General features: G+C 42.8%; 1 protein-coding gene across 1 annotated transcript in view; it reads left to right on the forward strand.

Moving 5' to 3' along the window:
* cacna1da (calcium channel, voltage-dependent, L type, alpha 1D subunit, a) overlaps window positions 1-24,592 on the forward strand; it is a 101,534-nt gene that overhangs the window by 60,937 nt on the left and 16,005 nt on the right. The window contains exons 22-35 of the mRNA XM_061831566.1: window positions 37-188; window positions 264-393; window positions 4,343-4,402; window positions 4,482-4,541; window positions 8,330-8,436; window positions 8,513-8,600; window positions 9,630-9,737; window positions 9,820-9,872; window positions 9,960-10,106; window positions 10,432-10,633; window positions 10,717-10,875; window positions 11,258-11,368; window positions 13,742-13,825; window positions 24,210-24,338. Coding sequence (XP_061687550.1) covers window positions 37-188; window positions 264-393; window positions 4,343-4,402; window positions 4,482-4,541; window positions 8,330-8,436; window positions 8,513-8,600; window positions 9,630-9,737; window positions 9,820-9,872; window positions 9,960-10,106; window positions 10,432-10,633; window positions 10,717-10,875; window positions 11,258-11,368; window positions 13,742-13,825; window positions 24,210-24,338 — 1,590 coding nt within the window. The remainder of the gene's footprint in view (window positions 1-36; window positions 189-263; window positions 394-4,342; window positions 4,403-4,481; window positions 4,542-8,329; window positions 8,437-8,512; window positions 8,601-9,629; window positions 9,738-9,819; window positions 9,873-9,959; window positions 10,107-10,431; window positions 10,634-10,716; window positions 10,876-11,257; window positions 11,369-13,741; window positions 13,826-24,209; window positions 24,339-24,592) is intronic.

A 24,592-nucleotide genomic window follows, 5' to 3' on the forward strand; every position in this document is an offset into this window, starting at 1 on the left:
CGAGTTGCAGTCTGAGAAGTTTTCACATACGTTCAGGACGAAGAAGAGGACAATGACGACACCGCGGCAGAGGACGACCCAGAAGTCCCAGCAGGACCTCGGCCGGCCATCTCCGACTTGGTCAAGAAGGAGAAGATCACTCCGATCCCAGAGGGAAGTGCCTTTTTCATCTTCAGCAACACAAATCCGTAAGTCACCCACGAAACACGCGGCCGTCGCTTTCCTTGCGACGCGCTCATTGACGTATCGGCTGTGCGCTGCAGGGTTCGCGTGTTTTGCCACAAGCTCATCAATCACCACATCTTCACCAACCTCATCCTGGTGTTCATCATGCTCAGCTCTGTCTCGCTGGCCGCAGAGGATCCCATCCGAAACTTCTCCGCTCGCAATATTGTAAGTCTGCTCACTTTCGCCACATAAAGTCATTCAATCACACAGATTAGTGTAGCTCTGTTAGGGGGCGCAGTCTGGTTCTTCATAATTTGGTGGAGTTTACCATTTACAAAATGTAAAATGGATCAATTTAAACATATAATGCATTTTGAACTTAATCAATCTCGTAAACATAAAGTAAAGATTCTTTAACTCTTAACATCTTGGAAGAACTAGACTGATGTCCAACAATACCTAATGGAATGCAAGAAGTACAAAAAAAATATCTATGAATCTTTTTTCTTTAGTGGTGCCTTGAGATTTGTGTGATGCGGGTTTTTCGAGATATAGTACAAGCTGTCGACTAGCAAGTAATAATTTGAGATCTAAGTTTTGTAGAGTGGGAGTCAACTCAACTGACTTCACAGCAAGCAGCAGTTTTACAGATAGTGGCCAAGTCTTCAACGAAGCGTCTTGAAGCTGTTTATGGCCACTCCTAATTGAAGTTTACTGTCTGACTAAACTTCGTACGGAGGATTTAAACAGCTACTTAACTTTGCCTGAAAGTTGACATGTTTTTGCAGAAAACAACAAAAAAAAGGGAAACACCACAGACGGGCTAATAAACAGTACAGCAAGGTTGTGACATATTTGAACTTAATCAATGGAGCAACATGTGTAGACAGATAACAACAATGCGCACAATCATGTATTCTTTATACACTTACAGAGGAGTTTTGTCCAGCTCCATGCATATATATATATATTGCACTCAGGTGACTAAGTCGCACACACCTGAAGGAGCAGCACAATTGCCATTGGTTTCTTTTCGGGGAGGGGGGGGTGACAAGAACATATTTACGGGATTTCCATTTATTTCAATGGTGAAAGATGACTTGAGATACAGTATGTATGTTTCGAGTTATGATTCTGGTAATAGAACAAATTAAAGTCGCATCTCAAGGCACCACTGTACATTGTTAAAAATATGTAGAAAATTTTAATGAATATATGCAGTACAAAATATGCTTAATTTAGAACAAAAAATTTATTAAATTCAGTTGTATTCAAAACACAAGATGCGAAGTGCTAAACCTGTTCCGTATGTGCAATAATTGAAGAATACCAAATAAATTTTATGAATTCAGCTAAACCTAGAAAAATAAAATAATTGATGTAAAAATGTGATAGTAATGTGTAATTTAATTATTACATACAATAGAATTTTCAGACTTTTTTTTTTTTTAAATCTTGGTATTTTTTGGCAAGTTCATTGAGATACTATTACATGAACGTGCTATTTCACAAGGTAAGACAATTTTTCAGGTAAAACTCCGAACACACTCTTTGTGTTTTCTTCTCTGTTCTGTACACGCTTGTTGACACTATATGGACAAAAGTGTCGGGATGAGTTGCCCTCTATCGGAAGTCAATGTGAAGATTTTCCCACGCCAAGCATGCCTTCGTGGACCTTGATTTGTGCACTGCTGGAAACAGAAAACACGCTTCTCCAGATGTATTCCACATACACCCAAAAAAAAAGAAAACAGACAAAAAAAATTGCACTCAGGATGTGCTGCAGTATTTTATTAATTAGTCGTATCCCACCGGGATTCGTTGGATAATTTCCATATTTGAGAGATGTTTCTGGACAGAACATTTAAGATTTAAAAACAGAAACACTTTCTGAATTAATGACAGTACTTTTTAGAATGAATTGCAAAAATCCACAAGACGTGCATCCACATACATTGTTGCTCCCTCGGCTACGTTTTTGCATTCTTGCAAGTTCATTTGGAGCTCCGTCTCAATATTTTTGTCCATACGGTGTATGTTGACACTGCAGTAGTCCTTTGATCCACAGTGGAACCTCTACCGGTATCGCAAAAGCGACACGTAAAAGAAAATGCAGTTTTAACCACTAGTGACAAAGTGGATGCTCATGCTGGTCAATAGTATTGGAATGGCGTCAAACCAATAGTATTTTGTTACTTCTTTGATTGGCACTATTTAATTAACATTGGTCTGCTTTTCACTACCTTTGTTGGACACGAACCTTCTTTTAGAGATTTACTTATGTGAAATAAGTACCAAGTACCTTTTTTTTCTTTTCTGTTATATAAGAGAAGTTTTAATTACGGCACAGTGGTTTATAGCGCTCATGCACCGACGTCACCGAAGTCACGTGACTGGCCGGAAGTGTCGGTCAAGCAAACCATTCATCAATGCTAAGTTGGTTGGAGGCGACACGAAAATACGTCTTGTAGCACAACGCCCAGATTTTGTCCGATACCGTTAAACATTTAGAAGGTGATAATAAATGAAGGTAAGTGGAAAAATGAGAGACACATAAAGGACCCATATTTAATGCCAAAGTCGATATTTTCGCCAATAAGAAATTGGACTGTTAGCCAGCTTCCGCTTGTCTTGGACAACTGGATCTACACGTGGATCTGGTGAGTAAGTCTGCGAGATTTACACGGAAGAGTTTGAAAGCATAGAAAAGTCTGGACGCATACAAATACTTAGTTGCTGGACCTGTTTCAATCAAGAATAAATCCCACATAGCGATGGAGCCACTCAGAGTTTTTCAATACAAATACCGATATTTCAATAAATGACCCCTGCTTTTACACAAACTCGCATTCATTAACTATGATTGAAAAAAAAAAGACAGCGAGTCGGCTCTTCCGTACACGTAAGCGTGTTGCAGCCACACGTTGAACTTCGGTAAACTTTTCCGTGACAGACTTTTTAATATGCATTGTTCTCAAATGAGTCCAATCCATATTTAAAAAAAGAAAATAAACCGCTGGGAAAGGCTTCAGCCACCGTACACAGAAGCGTGTTGCGGCCACACGTTAATCTTGGGTAAACCTCTCCATGACAAACTTTTTTTTTAAATAGGCATTGTTCTCAAATGAGTCCAATGCCTATTTAAAAAAAGAAAATAAACCGCTGGGATAGGCTTCAGCCTCTGTACACGGAAGCGCGTTGCAGGCACACGTTGAACTTCAGTGAACCTCTGTGTGACCGACGGTTTATTTTCTCTTTTTAAATACGCATTGGACTCATTTCAGAACAATGCATATTAGAAAAAAAACAAAAAAGTCTGCCGGTGAGAGGTTTACCGAAGATTAACATGTGGCCGCAAGACGTTTCCGTGTACGTTGGAGACGACTCCCTGTCGTTTATTTATTTATTTTTTAAATACGCATTGTTCTCAAATGAGCCAACTTGGCATTATAAAAACTTTTTGGTAATTTGAGATTGAGAAGAATAATTCCTACCTGAAATGAAGCGATAGCTACACAAGCATGTGTGTACTTTGGTTGGGCACCATTCATCATGTTTAATTGCGGAAATCTATCGATCTTTTCTGGTCTTTTCATCTGATATTCCATTGAATGACCTCTTTGAATATTTGTCTCGTCTGTCGTAACAACCAACAGCACAACAAGTCTCGGGCATTGTGAAAATTCTGCTCCGGTTCAATGTGCCCCACACTGCCGAGCATCTCTTTTTGACCGGCAACCGTGAAAATGGTGACGTCACGTGCACGAGCTCTATAGGAATACCATTTTTCAGAATAGAATCGCGACCTAATTTTTGACCAACACTTACTGAAGGCTTGTAATAGGAAAAAAAGGCCAACGTTTGCAGAATGTATTGTTTGATGGTCTTTGAACGCGAACGATTTCGATTCTAAATTTTGTGTGATCATAGAAGCTCATTTTTCCAAATTTCAAGTTATGATTTAGAGGTTTCACTGTATTCAACAGAACTTCTGCAGTTATGCTCAGTTATTTATGACACTGCACACAAGAAGCCGTCTAGTCTCCCAAAAATTAATCTTCCAAATTTCCAAGTTAAAAAAAAAAAAAATAGAAATAATTGATCTTGTTTGCTAATGATGTTTAAAGCTGCACAATGAACTGTCTTTGTTAAACATCTACGTTGCTTTTTGCAGATACTTGGTTACTTTGACTATGCTTTCACGGCTATCTTTACTGTTGAGATCGTTTTGAAGGTAAATGTCCTGTGTCCCCTGTCCGTGCTGTACTAACCTCCCCACCCAATAACCCTGCACACGTGTGGTTGCCTTCCAGGTCCTAGGCTATGCAGATTATGTCTTCACTAGTATGTTTACATTTGAGATCATATTGAAGGTAACCCCTTAAGTGACAACGAGAGCCTTGCTGCATTCTCTCCTTGTGTGTCACCCGCCACTCAGTACAACCTGGCTTGTTTGTTTCCTTTCTCTTATTTACTTTTTTGCTTCATGGCACCTCTTTTAAAGACAGAACCGAATCCCAGAGATCTCTATTGGACTCGTTACTTGCACATCAGTAACGCAAACGCAAGAGAGAACTTGGGGGAAGGAAACACAACATCAAACATTACATTCTACTACCATGGGTGTCACATCATGGCTGCAAAATGATGCGTAAAAAGGGTGCAGATGATTTGTCTTAACAGGCTGCTCAGACATTATTGAAGCGTTGGCTGAAGTTGAGCCAGAGGTGATTGGGGGGGGGAACCAGGGGGTGGGTGCTCAACCGCAAAATCAACTCCAGTCAAAGCTAACTCCATGCCTCCCGTACAGACTAGGGGTTGAACCGACGTGTCGACGTGCAATGCCGACTGCGGCTTCGAGCCAAAGAATCGACGATCGTGTGTTTTTGCACTCAACGCCCCGACTTCTCGCTGAAAATAACAGGTGGTCGGTCGGCGCAGGAAAATAGTGCCAGTGTCTCGAGCGATAAATATGAGACGACAGCACCGTCATTTGCAACGTACACACACGACAATCAGTGACAGATAAGTAAGCTCTTTATTGGTAAAACAAATGCTTATAGAGGTTGGAGGTGTAGATGGTGAGGATGAGCGAGGCTTGAAACAGAAAGGATAGTACAGTGATGCCTCGGTTGTCGACCGCAATCCGTTCCAGGAAACGGTTCGAGAAGTGTCTGTTCGAAAACTGAATCGATTTTTCCCATTAAAATGAATAGAAAAAGAAATAATGCGTTCCAAGCCTAAAAAATTTGCCTTTTTAAAGCATTTTCTTTACCTTTTCCTGATAATAAACTGCAGAGTAGAAATACATGTATAGTTTAAATACTTTATGTAATAAAATAATTTAAGAAATAAATTTTTTTTTTTTTGCTTAAAATGTATGCTTTAGTAGTACGAGTACGCTAGGCTGGGAGTGAATTGCTGTATCTGTAGCGAGTCGGCCCCCAGCCTTGTAAACTTTTGTTCTAAACAAAAGTGGAGAATAACTTTATACAAGCAACTTCCCTTCTTTGTAGGCATGATTCGGGGTCAATACGGAAGAAAAGAAAAACAACAGTCACTACCGGGACACATCTGTGTACAGATGCGGCGTTATACAGAACAACAAAAGTGCGCTGCTTGCGTCACATGCGTTACGTCATTTTCGGGGTGTTTTTTCGGGGAGCGTTCGAATTGACAATAACAAAACCCATCACGGGTGGGTCAGCTGCTGGCGCCGCGCGCATTGTTATTTCCGGGTTTTTTCGGCAGCGTGGGAATTCACGACAAAGCGCGTCGTGGGTCAGCTGGTTTGGCCACGCGCAATATGTTTTTTCCGGGTTTTGTCGGGGGCATATGAGTACCGATTTTCATTCGAAAACAGAAGCAAAAAAAATCTCAAAATTTTCATTCGAAAAGCGATTTGTTCAAAAACGGGGACGTTTGAGAACCGAGGCTTTACTGTAGTCGTTTTCATTCTTTTTTTTTGTATTACCCTAATCAGTTATCAGCTATGTTTTACTTTTTCCAAACTTTTGTTTCAATGTGTGCTAAAATGATAGCTAAAACGTTGACAATCGATTCAAACAGTGACTATACACCGGAACAAAACAATGCAAAGCCCTCAAATATGGCGGCAAGCGGGTGTGTCAAGATTTTATAACACTCTTATAACAATCCATGTAACATGACTGCAAACATTATTGAAAAGCATTCACTCCTCTTCCAATTAGTTTTATAGTTATACTAGTATTATTTTAGATAGCGAGTAGCAACCCTGCTGTTGTGCTACAATACGTGAATTGAACTGTGTGCAAGGTCACAAGTTATCCGAACATGTTGAAAAAATAAAACTGTCATCATCAAGTCATAGATGTAAAGCCGACTAGCAACACTTTAGCAAAAAAATCTTACGTCGTTCAACCCCTGGTACAAACTGCCTTCCAGACGCATAAAAGAGGGGGCAAAATCAGCCATGTTCCAGCATGGTTCAGTCTGCTCACCCGGACTGAATGCATGGAAAGGTGGACTCGTCTCTGCGGTCATTTGGAATTCAATTTTAAAAAAAAAAAAAAAAGCCACTGCTTTTTTTACCCTAAAAATTCCCCAACGCTCTCAGTTAGCGCCTGGCGTCTCGCGGCGTGGGACTCCACCGTTCGCATGCACTCTGAGAATCAATCCTTCACTTTTATGATTTGAAGATAAGAGTCATCTCTGCTGGGTTTTTTTTTTCTTTGCCTGTTTTGGAATCGGGAATGGCCTTCCCCACTTTGGGCGCAATTAAAGAACATGACGTAATGGGCTTTAAGAGGACGGTCCGCATGAATGTGACAGTAAGTTCATTTTCACTTTCCAATCTCTACGAGTGTGGACCTCTTGCAGGGAGTATCTTGCTGATGATGCCTTGGCAACAAAATGCATGTTTTCTTGCCATAGTAGATTGAGAAATGAATGACTTACTACTACATCCATGCCGATAACGGCCGTGGGGGGTGGCGACGGTAGATTTTAGCCCCCTTTTTTTTCTCCACTGCTCTCAGCTCGCCACCCTCAATCAGAGTGAACTACAAGAGTGTGGAAAAGTGTGTGTGTACAGTATGTGTTTCAAAATGGAGGGGGTGGGGCTCATATATTTGGGCATAATTGACTATATATTGTGTTCTATTTCACATGTTTGCATTATTTGTACTGTATATCTGTGTGTGTGTGATACTATGTGTGGTAATGTGTTTGAAAGGGAGAGTGTGTGTGATTATGGCTGTCACAATCACATAATTTTACAATTGATTATTTTTGTCGATCATTCGTCTATTAATCAAGTACTCAGATAAATTGTTTTGCCTTCAAGTTGATATAATATTTTTGAGTGATTACTGTTTATTATTGAGCGGCACGGTGGAGCAGCTGGTAAAGCATTGGCCTCACAGTTCAGAGGTTCCGGGTTCAATCCCGGACCCACCTGTGTGGAGTTTGCATGTTCTCCCCGTACCTGCATGGGTTTTCTCCGGGTGGGCACTCCGGTTTCCTCCCGCATCCCAAAAACATGCAACATTAATTGGACACTCTAAATTCCCCCTAGGTGTGATTGTGAATGCGGATGTTTGTCTCTACGTGCCCTGCGATTGGCTGGCGACCAGTTCAGGGTGTACCCCGCCTCGTGCCTGTTGACAACTGGGATAGGCTCCAGCACTCCCCGCGACCCTCGTGAGGATAAGCGGCGAAGAACATGGATTTATGGATACTGTTTATGAACTGACTATTGTTGTTTGGGGGTATCGTTTTATGATTAAACAAAATCTAACGACAATTGAGTAATATTTCATAAGAGGGAGCGATGTACTGGGCAACCTTTTTTGGAAAAAAATGTTGATAATTGTTTCTCAAAGAAAACCTTTGAATATGTCTTTTGATTAAACACAAAAGAATCAGTTTGCATTCATGAAGGACGACAAAATGTGAGAATATTTACTGTTAAAAGAGGCCAACATCAGAGGTTTCGGATGATTTTAAGTTCAGCAGTAAATCGATTATCAAACGAGTTGATTAATTTTACATTGTGACACGTACAGTAGTGTGTAAGGTGTGTCTGTTGAATATTGGTTGTGTTTGTGGGGTGTTTTGGAGTGATTATGTGCTCTCCTTTTGTCACTTCCCTCCCTGATATAATGCGCCTTCCCCTCAGATGACGACATACGGAGCTTTTCTCCATAAAGGAGCTTTCTGCAGGAATTACTTCAACCTTCTTGACTTGTTAGTGGTCGGAGTTTCTTTAGTGTCCTTTGGCATACAGTGAGTATAAATTCATCAAGGGCTTATCGATCAAGCCACTAAGAAATATATAAAAGGCGTGTTTTTAATCGTGCAGGTCGTCTGCCATCTCAGTGGTGAAGATTCTCAGGGTCCTTCGTGTGCTGAGACCCTTGAGAGCCATCAATCGAGCCAAAGGACTGAAGGTGCAGATGCGAGTGCCATTTGTCATGTTGATTTTTTTTTTTTTTTTTTGTAGGGTTTAGTTGAAATTATTTTGACACACACACAAAGTTTTTTATGCATATGCTTAGCTTGTAATAATCAATGAACACTGCAGTGATCACTTTAACAGTTCAAAAATTACAAAAAAATGAAGAAAATTTAACGTCCTTCATCATTTCATAGCAGCACGGTGGATCAGATGGAAAGCATTGGCCTCACACTTCTAAAGTCCCGGGTTCAATCCTGGACCAGCCTGTGTGGAGTTTGCATGTTCTCCCCGTGCATGCGTGGGTTTTCTCCAGGCACTCTGGTCTCCTCCCACGTCCCAAAAACATTCAACATTATTAATTGGACACTCTAAATTGCCCCTAGGTGTGATTGTGAGTGCGGCTGTTTGTCTTCATGTCTGGGATTGCCTGGCGACCAGTTCATGGTGTGGCCCGCCTCCTGCCCGTTGACAGCTGCCATGAACCAACGGTGCGGGGGAGGACCCAAATGCAGGACTTCGAGGCAGAGGCATAATGTTCAATGTGGTTTATTCCGGAAACTGGGTCATACATTGTGTAGCTGTCCGACAAGGAAAAGGCACAGAAACACTAGGCTAGGCGGTATCCAAACGACATGCAGCAAGGTCCGATGACTATGGGGCAAACTAAGAACTCAACAGTACTGGATCAAACTATGTGGTGTCACCGCCCAGAGCAGTGGCCTGGCCACACCTCTTTTGGCAGTGGCCAAGCCTTGCTCATGACAACAGCTGGGATAGGCTCCAGCACCCCTGTGACTCTCATGAGGATAAGCAGCAGAGAAAATGGATCGATGGATGGATGGATCATCATTTAATTTAACATAAGTCAATGGCTGGTGTTTTATAACTTAGTAATGAAAAGTTTTCAAAGTAACCCCAACCCAACCCCCTCTCTCCCCCCGGTCATAATGCTGCACCCCCACAGTTTGAAACCCACTGGGATATGGTCACATCTAAATGCGCGCGTTTGTTTGCCCAACAGCACGTGGTGCAGTGCGTGTTTGTGGCAATCAGAACCATCGGCAACATCATGATTGTCACCACGCTTCTCCAGTTCATGTTCGCCTGCATTGGTGTGCAGCTGTTCAAGGTCACCACCCAGTCCGCAGAAGTTGCTTTAGAGGATCCGACGGAAGATTAACAGCGCAAAAAATGTTTGTTTACCTCCGTAGGGAAAGTTGTATCGCTGCACAGACGAAGCCAAGTCCAGCCCGGAGGAGTGCAAGTTGGTTTTACTCGTCTCATACCACAGCAGAGAGATTCCGCCACCCTGGTCTGCAACTTCAACCCTGTGACGTGTTTGCATTTTCAGAGGCACCTACATCCTGTATAAGGACGGGGATGTGAATCAGCCCACCATCCACAAACGAGTGTGGCACAACAGCGACTTCAACTTCGACAACGTGCTGATGGCCATGATGGCGCTGTTCACCGTCTCCACCTTTGAAGGCTGGCCTGCGTGAGACTCTCTCCACACCTCCGTTACAAACTTACCGCGATACGAAACGGGTGACGCGTTGACTGAGCGACCTCGCCGCCGATCGGTAGCAATGTGGGTAATGGTTGACGTGTAGAACTGTCGGTGAAGGTGCAGCCGGAGACGGTAAGGAGGTGGCGGTTCCTCAGACTACATCAATTATAAATATATCTTTCAGATGTCATATGTTCTCCCACTATTTCTGAGGGGACTCAGGACAGAGCCCTGTAGCAAGTAGCAAAAAACTTCCATGATGATGATGTCGATCAAATCAGTGATTGAACGTTTTCCCGTCTTTTGCTCTCAGGTTACTATACAAGGCAATCGACTCCAACAGGGAGAACCTCGGGCCCATTTACAACTACCGGGTGGAGATTTCCATCTTCTTCATCATCTACATCATCATCATCGCCTTCTTCATGATGAACATCTTTGTAGGTTTTGTGATCGTCACGTTTCAGGAGCAAGGAGAGAAGGAGTACAAAAACTGTGAACTCGACAAGAATCAGGTCAGAGACGGCGGCGAGATGAGGATGAGGACTTAGATGAGAATGAATGCAACCCGGGTTGTTGCTCTTGTGCCTCTGTGCAGCGTCAGTGTGTGGAATACGCCTTGAAGGCCCGTCCTCTGAGGCGGTACATCCCCAAGAACCCGTACCAGTACAAGTTCTGGTATGTGGTCAACTCCACGGGCTTTGAGTACATCATGTTTGTGCTCATCATGCTGAACACACTCTGCTTGGCGGTACAGGTAAGACAAGTAAAAGTACTGCAAAGGAATACAATATATCATATATGTCAGAGGCGGTGGAAATGGGGGGCCTGGGGGCATGTGGCCCCCGCAGTTTTTACTCTATATTGCTAAAAGTGCCTATAGAGTGGTCAAATGTGCTCTCGGGGGTCCGAAAGTGGCCCAGAAAAATTTCAATCAGCATATAAAAATGTACTCTACTCTTATGTAGAGACTAATGATTTATTTTATGCTATCAGATGATCTTAAGAGGCTTTTGTTTTTTTTGGGACACCATGTACTTACCTGCCAGCTCTGAACGCAAAATAAGAACATAAAACGAGTTATATACTGAATATAATTTTTGGAGCCTGCGCTAAAATGACTTTATTGCCTCCTGCAGCACTACGGGCAGTCGGCGCTCTTTAATTACGTCATGGACATCCTCAACATGGTCTTCACGGCTGTTTTCACGGTGGAAATGGTTCTCAAGCTCATCGCTTTCAAACCCAGGGTGAGTCAGCCCATAACCGTCTTGACCTGACGCCGTTCCTTCTGCATCACAAATTTAGTTACAAATGGTCCAGACAACCAAAGGACATGAATATACATTTACTTACCGTAATTCCCAGCCTACAGGGCGCACCTGGTTGTAAGCCTCGCCGAGTACATTTGTAAAGTGTCACGATCCACCAGTGCACGTGCGGAACCAAATGCGGGACTCCAAGACGAGGACATGATGTTCAGTGGGTTTTATTATAAACAAAGGTTGTGCACGACAACAAAGTCCAAGAGGGCAGGATCCAAAACAAAAGAAACAATGTTCGATAACTATGAGTCAACTAAAGAGCATAAGCAAAAGCGTTACTGGGCTATAATGTCGCACTGGCGGAGTAACCCTGGATGTGGGAAAGCATACTCAACGAACTGGGAAAAACCGTCGAATCGCAGTGCCTCATGTGACATGGCTGTGCCCCTCCATGCCCCTCTAGGCCGTAGTCCAGCCTTGTTCATGACAGTAAAGGAAATACCATTTGGTACACACATACGCCGCAGCCGTGTAAAAGCCGCCAGTCCCCACATTGAAACCCACATTCAAACACGAGATATTTACAAAGAAAGACGGTACACAAAAAGAGTTGAACGCTAGCGCCGTGCTAAAGCTAGCACTAACGCTAGCACTAACAGGGCTGGTTAAAATAAAACTTACCAGTAAATATCACTGAGTGATGTCCGTAACACATCAGCAACACGCTAGCACAGCGCTAACGCTAGCGCAGCACTCACAGGGCCGGTAAAAGTCACGTCCTTGGCACATATATTCCACCGGTCTCGTTGCGGCCGTTAGAAAAAATGCACAAATTAGCCGCATAAGCCGCAGGGTTGAAAGCTTGTGGAAAAAAAGTCGCGGTTTGTCGGCCGGAAATTACGGTATTTACATTTCCGCTCTTTTCAAGTAATTAATTAGGCTGTTTTTTTATGTTGCTCTTGACTGCCCGGCCTTCAGCTCTTTGTTGCCAAAAAGGACAGAATGCTAGTAAGCGAGCGTGTGTGGAGTGCAGTGACCTCAATCTTTGCATGCAATGTGAATGCAAGTTCAGGCCAAACAACAACTCACTGTATACAAGGGGCGGTTGAACCATTAAAGATTTTTTTCACGTCTACAATGTGATGAACGTAGAGTAGAAGTCAATAATGACGTCATCAATGTTTTTTTTTTTTTTTGAGGACGCCAAAGCAGAATGCCACAAACTAGTTTCACATAAGAGCATATTTCAATGGACCGGAATAGCCGAAGAGACTCAAGCTAACCGCTATTCTAGCCGCACGGTAGAACACTTCCGAGCTCCTCAGAACATTACAGTCCGAGGTTGGTAGCAAACTGGCCATTTTGGAACAAGAGATCAGCAACGTGGACTAAATGATTCAACCACTACTGTGTACATGAGTGAGTTGGGATAAGTTGTAGTAGTTCAGCTCAAGTGGACATCAGGAGTCTATGTTGCATATCCTTTTGTCACAAGGGTGCTACCCGCTTTTACAGTTTGTGAACATTATTTAGCCAAGGATGAATAAGAGGGGAAATCCACTGGTTTGCATCAACAATGTATCCAATAGGTCATGTAATATACACTCTATTTTCACAATGTGATGTTAAATCCTCTCTCATTTAATAGTGTTTGGAGCAGATTTTTATCGACAATTACGAATTCTCAGGGGCGTTGCCATTTTTGTGAGTCACATGACCTACTTGCGTGGACGTGACGTGTACCGTACCGCAACAAAGGCTCGATTAGATGGGACAGCATTTATGCCCAGTGCTGATTTCTCGGATTTATCCTCATCTGATGAAGAAATAGTAGTATGGGTTGATCGGGAAGACAGAGGAATACTTCCATACACAGCCGTGAGCGGCACAGCTCCGGATCACGGCTGTTTGGAAGTATTCCTCTGCCTTCCCGATCAACCCATACTACTATTTCTTCATCAGATGAGGATAAATCCGAGAAATCGGCACTGGGCCTAACGATGTCCCATGTAATCGAGCTTTTGTTGCGGCACGTTACACGTCACATCCGCGGATGTGGGTCATGTGACTCGCGAAAATGGCAGCGCCCCTGAAAATTCGTCATTGTCAATAAAAATCTTCTCCAAACACTATTAAATGAGAGAGGATTTAACATCACATTGTCAAGACAGAGTACATATTTCATGACCTTTTGGATACATTGTTAATGCAAACCAGTGGATTTCCCCTTTAACCGGAGATCCACTATTTACACATATGGGATGAATAAAATACATTTTCGATGAGTGAGGGCAAATAAAGACTTTCCGTTTTCGGTCTGACACCCGACTCGCCGGCCGCCGACTCGACCTCACTCAGGGCTATTTCGGAGACGCCTGGAATGTGTTCGACGCCCTGGTTGTGATCGGCAGCATAGTAGACATTGTTCTCAGCGAGATCGACGTAAGTAAAGCCCGAGATTGGAAGCAGCTCCCGCCTCGTCGCTCTCGAAACTACTCTGACGTCTTCGTGTTTCCCGCCGGCACAGCTTTCGACCCTTCAGGACTTCCAGCGTTCCTTGTTGTGGATTCCTCCTAATGTTTCTCCTTTTTCTCTCTTTTTTCCCACCTCCTCTTCAACTCATCATTCCGTTTTATCCAATCATTTCTTCACCCGTTCTGTTCATTTTTTTCCCTCCCGTCCGCATTTTCACATTGTGCGTTGACTACAGCACTATTTTGCCGATGCTTGGAACACTTTTGATGCCTTAATTGTCGTCGGTAGCGTCGTCGATATTGCTATCACTGAAGTGAACGTAAGTATGATTTTATTTCTACCCTCGCGTCGAACTGAAGCTTTACAAGTGTATCTAATAGATTGCACTTAAAGCAAAGCAATTTTTACTTTTAAAGCCCAATGATTTTTTTCCAAGGTATTTTCGGCATTTCTACACTTAAAAATCACGACATTGAAGGAATATCAACACAAATTCTTGAATAAGTTGTTGCACACTAAATGCCATCATTGAAATTCTCCTTTGTTTATAAAATTATTAAATGAATTCCAGAATGGCATTTTTATGTAATGCTTCAGTTTGACTTTTTGACACGTTCCTTTTGTGCCGCATTTCTTTTGCTTCTCTGTCTTTTTCAAAAATGTGTTCATTTAGTGATGACAAAATATGATGCTAAACTCTTTTTTTTTTTTCTGTGACCTGAGGCCCCTTTTTTGATTCATATTTCCCCTTAACTCAACCATCTAATTCTTAACTCTTGTTCATTTTGTTTCCATAGAAACTTGTAGAGGCAAGTATGACAATAACTGACAGTGTTGTTTGTGTGTACCCTTTTGTTAAGAACAACTTTATCGGCGGAACCCCCCACAGGGTGGATTTATTGACAACTATTTTACCAGCTAATGTATTTTTTTTATTATTGTTTCGCTGTAATTTTACAAGGTCGGTGAGCCATATAGGATCTCGGAATATTATTAGCTCTTTGATAACTGTGCTTTGTAAAGAAACACCTAAACATAAATATTTAATTCAAAGAGTATTAGGGCCAAATTGGAAAAAAAGCAAACGTCATTGAGGTGTGAGAGTACAGTAAAAATATCGTGATTTAAGAAAATCAAAATTTTAAAGGAATATAGTATTTTTTTTAATAAAGTTGTAAGCATATTATTAGAAAATTGAATTTTAGAATTGTTTAATCCATAACATAGATGTAATTGTCTGAGACCATCACCCACTGTCCTCTCTAGAGACCTATAGGATACTGTTATAATAACAACGATATTAATAATTGCATATTCATTGCAATTTCATTAAATGGGGCAAGCTCAACAAAAGAAGATATTTCAGTGTGTGTAGTTCTTTCTAACACACACTGTGAATTTTATGTTTCAACAAAACATTTGAAACGGTTCAAATCTGAAAAAAAAAATTCATGTTTTCCTTGTAAATATTCCCCCCAAAAATTCTCGCAATTTTACAACTTTATTCTGATATTTGTTTCTCTTCGGTGTGGCCCTAATACTCGTGTTTACATTTTAATAGCAGAAAAGCTTCAAATTTGTAAGCGCCAGTAGACAATTTAGGTGTGGAAGGTGCACCCCAAACCCGCTGCCCCCTCTTGAGTGCTCTTGTCGGAGGTGCAGTGCTGTTTTTTTTGGGGGGGGGACATATTTCATGTCATGTTCTGTAATTGTGAGTGTCTGCACGTGAGTACAAAGGATTATTTCAAGTATCGGCGATATATTTCTATGCATGTATTGTACAGTATCGTGTTTGACGTGCGCCGTTTGTTCTTGAGGGTGCGAGCGCTGGAATGTGACGTTCATCTCGCACGTGTTTGTAATAGTTCTTGCGAGGCCATTTTCCGTTGAATATTGTTTTCTGAGGCTCGCAATGCATGTTGTTGTCGTTGTTGTTGTTGTTGTTGTGGCCGGATGTACTGCATCCTGGAGTCATGTGTCATGGCTGATTTCAAAGGTACATGAGGTTTCAAATACATACAGGGGATTGTTAGTCGTCGAACACAATCAACAATTTCTATTTCGAGAAACCGGCTGATAATCCATTTGTTCAGAATTTGAAGTCACTTTGCTCACACACATAAAAATTACGGAAATGGAATTCATTAATAGCAAGGGTGGAACTTTTTCCGTGGTAAAACACTTTACATTTAATGCATTGGTGTCAAACTCAAGGCCCGGGGGCCAGATCCGGCCCAGCGCATGATTTTTTTTTTGTGGCCCGCGATGCAAATCATGAATATCAACTTCCATGATTTTTGTCATAATCTGGAGCAAAATTTAAAATTCTTCTTCTTCTTTTCTTTTCGGCTTGTCCCGTTAGGGGTCGCCACAGCGTGTCATCTTTTGCCATCTTAACCTATCTCCTGCATCTTCCTCTCGAACCCCAACTGCCCTCATGTCTTCCCTCACCACATCCATAAACCTTCTCTTTGGTCTTCCTCTCGCCCTTTTGCCTGGGAGCTCCATCCTCAGCATCCTTCTACCAATATACTCACTCTCTCGCCTCTGAACATGTCCAAACCATCGAAGTCTGCTCTCTCGAATCTTGTCTCCAAAACATCCAGCTTTGGCTGTCCCTCTAATGAGCTCATTTCTAATCCTATCCAACCTGGTTACTCCGAGCGAGAACCTCAACATCTTCATTTCTGCCACCTCCAGTTCAGGTTCCTGTTGTTTCTTCAGTGCCACCGTCTCTAATCCGTACATCATGGCCGGCCGGCCTCACCACTGTTTTATAGACTTTGCCCTTCATCCTAGCAGACACTCTTCTGTCACATAACACACCAGACACCTTTCGCCAGCTGTTCCAACCTGCTTGGACCCGTTTCTTCATTTCCTGACCACACTCTCCATTGCTCTGTATTGTTGACCCCAAGTATTTGAAGTCGTCCACCCTCGCTATCTCTTCTCCCTGTAGCCTCACTCTTCCCCCTCTACTTTTCTCATTCACGCAATATATTCTGTTTTACTTCGGCTAATCTTCATTCCTCTCCTTTCCAGTGCATGTCTCCATCTTTCCAATTGTTCCTCTGCGTGCTCCCTGCTTTCACTGCATATGACAATATCATCTGCGAACATCATGGTCCAAGGGGATTCCAGTCTAACCTCATCTGTCAGCCTATCCATTACCACTGCAAACAGGAAGGGGCTCAGAGCTGATCCCTGATGCAGTCCCACCTCCACCTTAAATTCCTCTGTCACACCTAAGGCACACCTCACCATTGATCTGCTGCCATCATACATGTCCTGTACTATTTTAACATACTTCTCTGCCACACCAGACTTACGCATGCAGTACCACAGTTCCTCTCTTGGTACGCTGTCACAGGCTTTCTCTCGATCCACAAAGACACAATGTAGCTCCTTCTGACCTTCTCTGTACTTTTCCACGAGCATCCTCAAGGCAAATAATGCATCTGTGGTACTCTTTCTAGGCATGAAACCATACTGTTGCTCGCAGATACTTACTTCTGTCCTGAGTCTAGCCTCCACTACTCTTTCCCATAACTTCATTGTGTGGCTCATCAACTTTATTCCTCTATAGTTCCCACAGCTCTGAACATCCCCTTTGTTCTTAAAAATGGGAACTAGAACACTTTTCCTCCATTCTTCAGGCATCTTTTCGCCCGCTAGTATTCTGTTGAATAGGTTGGTCAAAAACTCCACAGCCATCTCTCCAAATTGCTTCCATACCTCTACCGGTATGTCATCATAAAAAATTTAAAATTATCATATGATAAATGATAACATTGAGATATTGTAAGCATTTTTCTGTGACCGAACATGAGCAATAGGTGAAAAACTCATTACGCTTGATTTCTGATTCAAAACTATTTCATAAATTTCAGATTGTAAATAATGTATCATGAGGCGAAAGATTTTCATGGATTCACAGTAATAACGGCCCTCTGACCACAATGTGGCCCGTGACAAAAATGGGTTTGACACTTTTGGGTTAATGTGTAAAATCGAATTTTGAAGTTTTACAATGACCGGGGGGCGGCACGGCGGGTCAGCTGGTAAACCGTTGGCCTCACAGTTCTGAGGTCCTAGGTTCAATCCCAGACCTGCCTGTGTGTTCTCCTTCGTGCCTGTGTGGGTTTTCTCCGGGCACTCTGGTTTCCTCCCACATCCCAAAAACATGCAACATTAATTGGACACTGTGAATTGCCCCTAGGTGTGATTGTGAGTGCGGCTATTTGTCTCGGTGTGCCCTGTAATTGGTTGGCAACCAGTTCAGGGTGCACCGCGCCTCCTGTCCATTGACAGCTGGGTTAGGCTCCAGCATTCCCCGTGACCCTCGTGAGGATAAGCGGCAAAGACAACGGATGAATGGATAGAATGACCTGTAGTACAAATGTAGCTTGAGATGGCGGCAGCTAATTCAGTCAACTCATTTTACAAGAAGCAGCAGCCCTTCACATTTGACGGGTGCTATTTTCGCATTTTAGTTTTACTCATACATCATAGCCATATTGTCATAACATAAATACTTGTTTGAATCGCGATTTGTCCGACTTCTGTGTGCCCACTGCATCGATTCACTCGCCACTTGTCGTTTTGCATTCTTGTCACGAGCCGTCCGCCCACATCATTAGCTAACACCTTTTCCGTGTCCCGCCCCTCCCAGATGGCCCTCGGCCACCCGCTCCGTTCCCCTCCGGTCAGTTTTTAACTTTTCCACGGAGCCTCGTGATGTTTATCCTTCCTTTCTCCTCCCTTGCCGGTCCTCGCCAAGTCCTTCAAACGCGACCTCCAGACAGAATGGCCCTGAGCTTCCAAAATATTTACCCAGCACAAAAGTTAATATCTATGAATGTAAAGCAGAATTTTAATTTATCTGCCGCACAGGTTGGATGCGACTGCACGATGAGATGATAATCAAAAACTGTGCATGACTGTAAGCAGCATGTACTTAATGATTTGAACGTGGTCAAACATTTGACAGTAGATCTCATTACTGTGCAAAAGTACACATCGAAGGTGATCAAATAGAATTGAATTTAAAAATTCAAGCAACAGCTGAAAGCCTAATCAAAAGCATGAATCATTTTCCCCCGCACAGGTAATAGCGCTTGCGTCTTTTGAGACCAAACGAGCTGAGTTTGAGGTTCTTTGTTGATCTCGCTTTTGTGTCTCTGTGAGTGATTTTCTGCGTTTTGTTGTGTGTTCCTGTATTGAGCTCTTAAAGCTCACGATGGAGCTCATGTGTAGCGCAGGTGTGTAGACCCCAGGCAGGTGCATGAATCCCTCAGTGGCTCCTCACTCGCCCAGTTCGCCCTCCCCCGTCCCAACCTCTTTTGCCGTCGTCCTCCACGGCGGACTCGCTGCGGCGCACGTGCTTGAGTTTGCTGCATTGCTGATGAGCTGAGCCGACGCTCGTCTTTGTCGTGTCGCGTGCGGTGCTCCTTCGACGCCCGGTGCACACTCCATGGATGCCGTGGCCGGGATTACCGAAAGAACCTCCTCAAGCTGAAGTCTTTGAATCACAGCGTTAAAGGATTGGAATGAAGCCGCGTCTGTCTGGAGGGTGTTTTTGCTGTTCATTGGTCGATTTATTTGCTTTCTTTAAGTCCGGTTCAAGATCACAACAGTTGTTGATGTTTTTATTTTGCACCCGGACTGTGTGAACAAGTGCGCGCCGATTACTACCTTATTATGGCATGAATTGCATACAGTGAAGAAAATGAGTCTTTGAACACCCTGCTATATTGCGAGTTCTCCCACTAAGAAATCATGGAGGGGGTCTGAAATTTTCTTCGTAATTACATGTCCACTGTGAGAGAGATAATCTAAGAAGAAAAATCCAGAAATCACAATGTATGATTTTTTTTTAACGATTTATTTGTGTGATACAGCTGCAAATAAGTATTTGAACACTTGAGAAAATTTGGTACAGTAGCCTTTGTTTGCAATTACAGAGGTCAAACGTTTCCTGTAGTTGTTCACCAGGTTTGCACACACTGCAGGAGAGATTTTGGCCTACTCCTCCACACAGATCTTCTCAAGATCAGACAGGTTTCTGGGCTGTCGCTGAGAAACACGGAGTTTCAGCTCCCTCTAAAGATTCTCTATTGGTCTGGAGACTGGCTAGGCCATGCCAGAACCTTGATATGCTTCTTTCGGAGCCACTCCTTGGTTTTCCTGGCTGTGTGCTTCGGGTCATTGTCATGTTGAAAGACCCAGCCACGACCCATCTTCAATGGTCTGACGGAGGGAAAGAGGTTGTTCCCCAAAATTTCACAATCGATGGCAGCGGTCATCCTGTCCCGTGTGCAGAAAACCCCTCAAAGCATGATGCTACCACGCACATGCTTCACAGTAGGGATGGTGTTCTTGGGATGGACATGCACCTACGATGAAAATTTCAGACCCCTCCATGATTTCTTAGTGGGAGAACTTGCAATATACCAGGGTGTTCAAATACTTATTTTCTTGAGTGTATTTTGGCTGTGTGTGTGTTACTGTGTTTAGTAATTATCTCAATAAAGTTAGCCTTTCATAAACAAATTTCATTTCAGATTCTTAGGGGTTATTTGTGTACACAACAGTTCTACATTCATTGACCAAAACATTAGTCAAGTTTATTTGTACAGCCTGTAGTCCCAAAAAAAAAAGGCTAAAAGGGTGCACTTGCAAATATTCAATCAGGAATATTTGCGTTTGCAAAGATGATATCACAAAATTTCAAGCCTCTTTCACAGAGACCACTGAAAGTGTTTTTGGTTTTCCCCCTGTGGCTTTTATACAGAATCCAGCAAAGCCGTATTTTGTTTTGTTGAGTTTTCACATAGTGACACAGCATCTCGAAATCTGCTGTGTCATGAAAATATTTGGAGAACAGCGACATTAGTGTAGTAGAAGTGAGTCCCGTTGCTAAACTTCACAGGCAGTCTAAAAGTAAAGTATTGCATAGTATATACAAATATAGTATTTGTATTCACCAGGTCAACTTTTATATTATTTTTATTCTTAGTTAAATAAGATTTGCAGAGCAAATCTGTTATTAATTGACACTGCCCAAAAAGCTCTTCAAGTCACTTTAACATTGTTTCCTGACATCAGGATCCCCCAAGACGGAATGTACTTGAGTACTTTAACAGCAGAATTATCAGCACAGGTCTTGAATCATACGGGATTGCAAAATGTTTGATGCAGTGGCCAGTTGATCTTTCTTGATGGATCTCTGAATCAAATACGAGTCACCGTTTATTTAATAATAACAGCGGATCACGACACGAATGCATCACATCTCAAGTCCTACTTGTACTTCTTGGTCTTGACCGCGGGGTGATAAAGTTGTGCGCCGTTCTCACGGTTCTGAGTCCCTTGTGGTTTGTCATTGTGACCTAGTCTGGTTCTGCCCCACCATAGACTATTAGCATGCAGTGTCATGGTCTTCCATCGTGCATCGACAATTTTGTCTGTCCTATCTTATTCGTCCGGTCAGTTTACTCGCTGCGTGCAATGCCAGTGGTGATTCTGTTCTGTCTCTGTCATTTTGATACATATCATACTCGTATTTAATCATTGAGTAGACGTGTACATGTTTTAGGTGAATGTTTGTGGGCGCTTCAGGATCTGAATAAGTGATTAATACAGGTCTTTGATTTTAAAGCCAACAGAGACTCCTCAGGTGGATGAGCTGGGGGTAAGATGCTACAACCCCCCCCCTCCCTCTCTCTCTTCTTAGGGCCTTTGCATAATTTATTTCATACCTTTCTGTTATTATCTTGATTCAGTTTCATTTTTTCATTCTAAGGTGTTCATTTCCTCTTGTTTTGATTACCCCCCTCCCCTCTTCTGGTTTTCTTGATTGTTTTGCTCATGTAACTTTAAGATTTCGTTTTTGGTAAATAGTTAATTGTGTAAGGAGCGCGTGTCACTGAAAGGTGCCCCCCCCACCCCCCCAAACTCCCCATGAAGTGGCCGCTGGTTACATGTACCAGCTTCCCACCTTTGCAACGGTGACACCGCTACATGGTTTCTGCCTCGCACTTATGTGGGGTAATTACCCATGGATGACCTCCCCGCCCCACCTTCCGGGATAAGGTCACCCAGGTCTGACCTCGCAACCTCCTGGCCCACCCGTTTACGGGTTGGTCCCACTGTGACTCTGCATGCAGTGACTCTGGAGTGAGGGTGCCATGCTTGCGCAGGCAGTCGTGTCCTGCCAAGTATGGCAAGGTTTTCTCCAGCATGCCCGCCTCCTCGCTTCCTTTTCCTTGTAGGTCACTGCAGTGACACCGCTGCTGACAATGCTTCGGACCCGGGCCGACAGAAACATATGCGCTGCAGTACCGCTGCTTTTCGCCAAATCAAAATTATGGCCACGTTTTCACGAAGTAGTACAGTTCAGTTTTTGGAACTTGATGCTCTCAGCGTTTCTGTGTACCTACATATGTTGATCAGTGATTTCAAAATGTGTTGCGAGAGGTCCTTACTGTGGGAATATTCAAATTTCCAAAAATTACGATTTAGTTACTACGAATAATGTATGTGTGTTCATCGATTTATGGAAGCTATAGTGACAGGCAGAATAATTAAATGTTCTTTCTATTGATGGGAGAAGGTACATTTAATTTTAGCGCCGCGCTAGCGTTAAACTCTTTCTGTGTACCGGGGCTTATAACCAGGTGCTCTAATGCTTGTGCCGCGCTAACGTTAGTGCCGCATAAGCAAAAGTGTGTGAAAAAAGTCACGACTTGTAGGCCGGAAATGACGGTAGTTGTTTTCATTAAAACGAGTTGAGATTTAGCCCTCTGTATAAGTTCAGTCAGTTCAGTTTCAGTATACAGTAAATACATTTTGTGGGATTTTTGTTTTGTGGTATGCTATGAGGTCATCCTTTTTAAAAAAAAATAAAAATAAAAAATTATACGATATACACTTGGGCTTAGTAAAGGTTCCAAAACACAAGTATAGATAAGATGACAGCTTAGCAAAACAGCACAACTAATTTACCATAGACAAAAACAATATCATTTGTGCTGAGTGTGAAACACAAATTAGACCTAAATCTTCTCAGAAAAATTCACTATATTTTTAAAGAAATTTTTGCACTGGCATGAAGCTTCAGTCCTGATATATGACACAGCGTAACATTGTTGGGCATTGAGTTGCTGCCATTATTTACTATTTTTACCGCCTTTTTACGTTCTCAAAAACTCAAAACCTGTCAAATTCCACCAAATATATGCTGTAAGACATATTTTCACGTTATGAACACATCCGATGAGCTACTTTGAGAATACATCATAATATGGCACAGGAAGGCACACTAATTTGCATATGCTAGTTTCCTATTTCTACCTGAGGGGTTCATAACAGATATTTACTGTATTTATGACTTTACTTATATTAGTGTCGCTTCGTGATGGACTGGCACATTCCATTATCGTCGGAACAGAACTTTGTTGTCAACCAAGGAGTTGATGTTGCTCCGTTGACCGATGAGCAGTCAGCCCCAAGTCGAAGGCCACGCTGCAACTGTAATACTGCAAAGCACAACTGTCTGCAAAAAGGGTTATCGTAATTTCCGGCCTACAGAGCGCACCTGGTTATAAGCCCCACCCAGTACATTTGTAGAGGAAATACCATTTGGTACATACATAAGCCACACCTGTGCATAAGCCACAAGTTCCCACATTGAAACACGAGATATTTACAAAGAAATACAGTACACAGAAAGACTTTTGTAAGTTTTAATACCTTAGCTTAACTTAACATACCAACAACATGATAAAACAATATCGGTAAAAAAAAAACAGCCACAGCAGCTACACAGTAGCAACACGGTAGCGCAACGCTAACACTGCGCTAACAGGGCTGGTAAAAAAAAAAAAAATTACCGTTAAAAGACCAGAAATTACGGTTCATCAGTACCTTTAGTACGCTCTCACAAAACTCCACCACATGCGGCACATCAGAGGCCTGGCAGATGATGTTTTTGTCTTTTATGTAGCGACGTTTGCGCTAAAGTTTGGGCTAACGAATTCTCAAATGCTTACTTTCGACGCAACGGGGTGAGAGGAGGTTCAAATGTGAAACCTCACGCCGATGTGCCAGCTTAGACGCAATCTCAGATGGGAAATGGCGTTTTTACACCAAACTGAATGTTGAACTAATGTTTTGACAAAGAACTCGGACCAAAAACTGTACTGCCTGGTGGAAACACAAATTCACATGTAAACCTGCGGTGCTGCTTCTCCAGCCCATATGTCTTCTCATCCCCCCCTGCACAGCCAGGGGTTCCGTACCTTGCGCGGCGCCCACGCCCGCTTCTGACCCAGTGACGTTTTCTTCCCAGAACACGGAGGACAGCGCCCGCATCTCCATCACCTTCTTCCGTCTCTTCCGAGTCATGCGGCTCGTCAAGCTGCTCAGCAGAGGGGAGGGCATCCGAACGCTCCTTTGGACCTTCATCAAATCCTTCCAGGTGAGGCTATCAATTTTTCCCCAGTCAAATTTGTACCATTTTTTTTTTATTGGATTAAATATTTTTATACACGGTTTTGCGTTTTAAAGCGTGACGAGTAGTGCTTCACACATCTGTCTCGCAGTCAAAAGGGACTGTGTTTGAATTTGACCTGAGACCTTTCTTTGTGGAATTTGCATACACTTACCACAAACACGCATGTATACTGTAACTCGTCCACAGGCGTGAATGTGAGTGTGAATCCCGACATTGCT

This window comes from Syngnathoides biaculeatus, chromosome 10 (genome assembly GCF_019802595.1).
Source record: "Syngnathoides biaculeatus isolate LvHL_M chromosome 10, ASM1980259v1, whole genome shotgun sequence".
NCBI classification, from domain to species: Eukaryota; Metazoa; Chordata; class Actinopteri; order Syngnathiformes; family Syngnathidae; genus Syngnathoides; species Syngnathoides biaculeatus.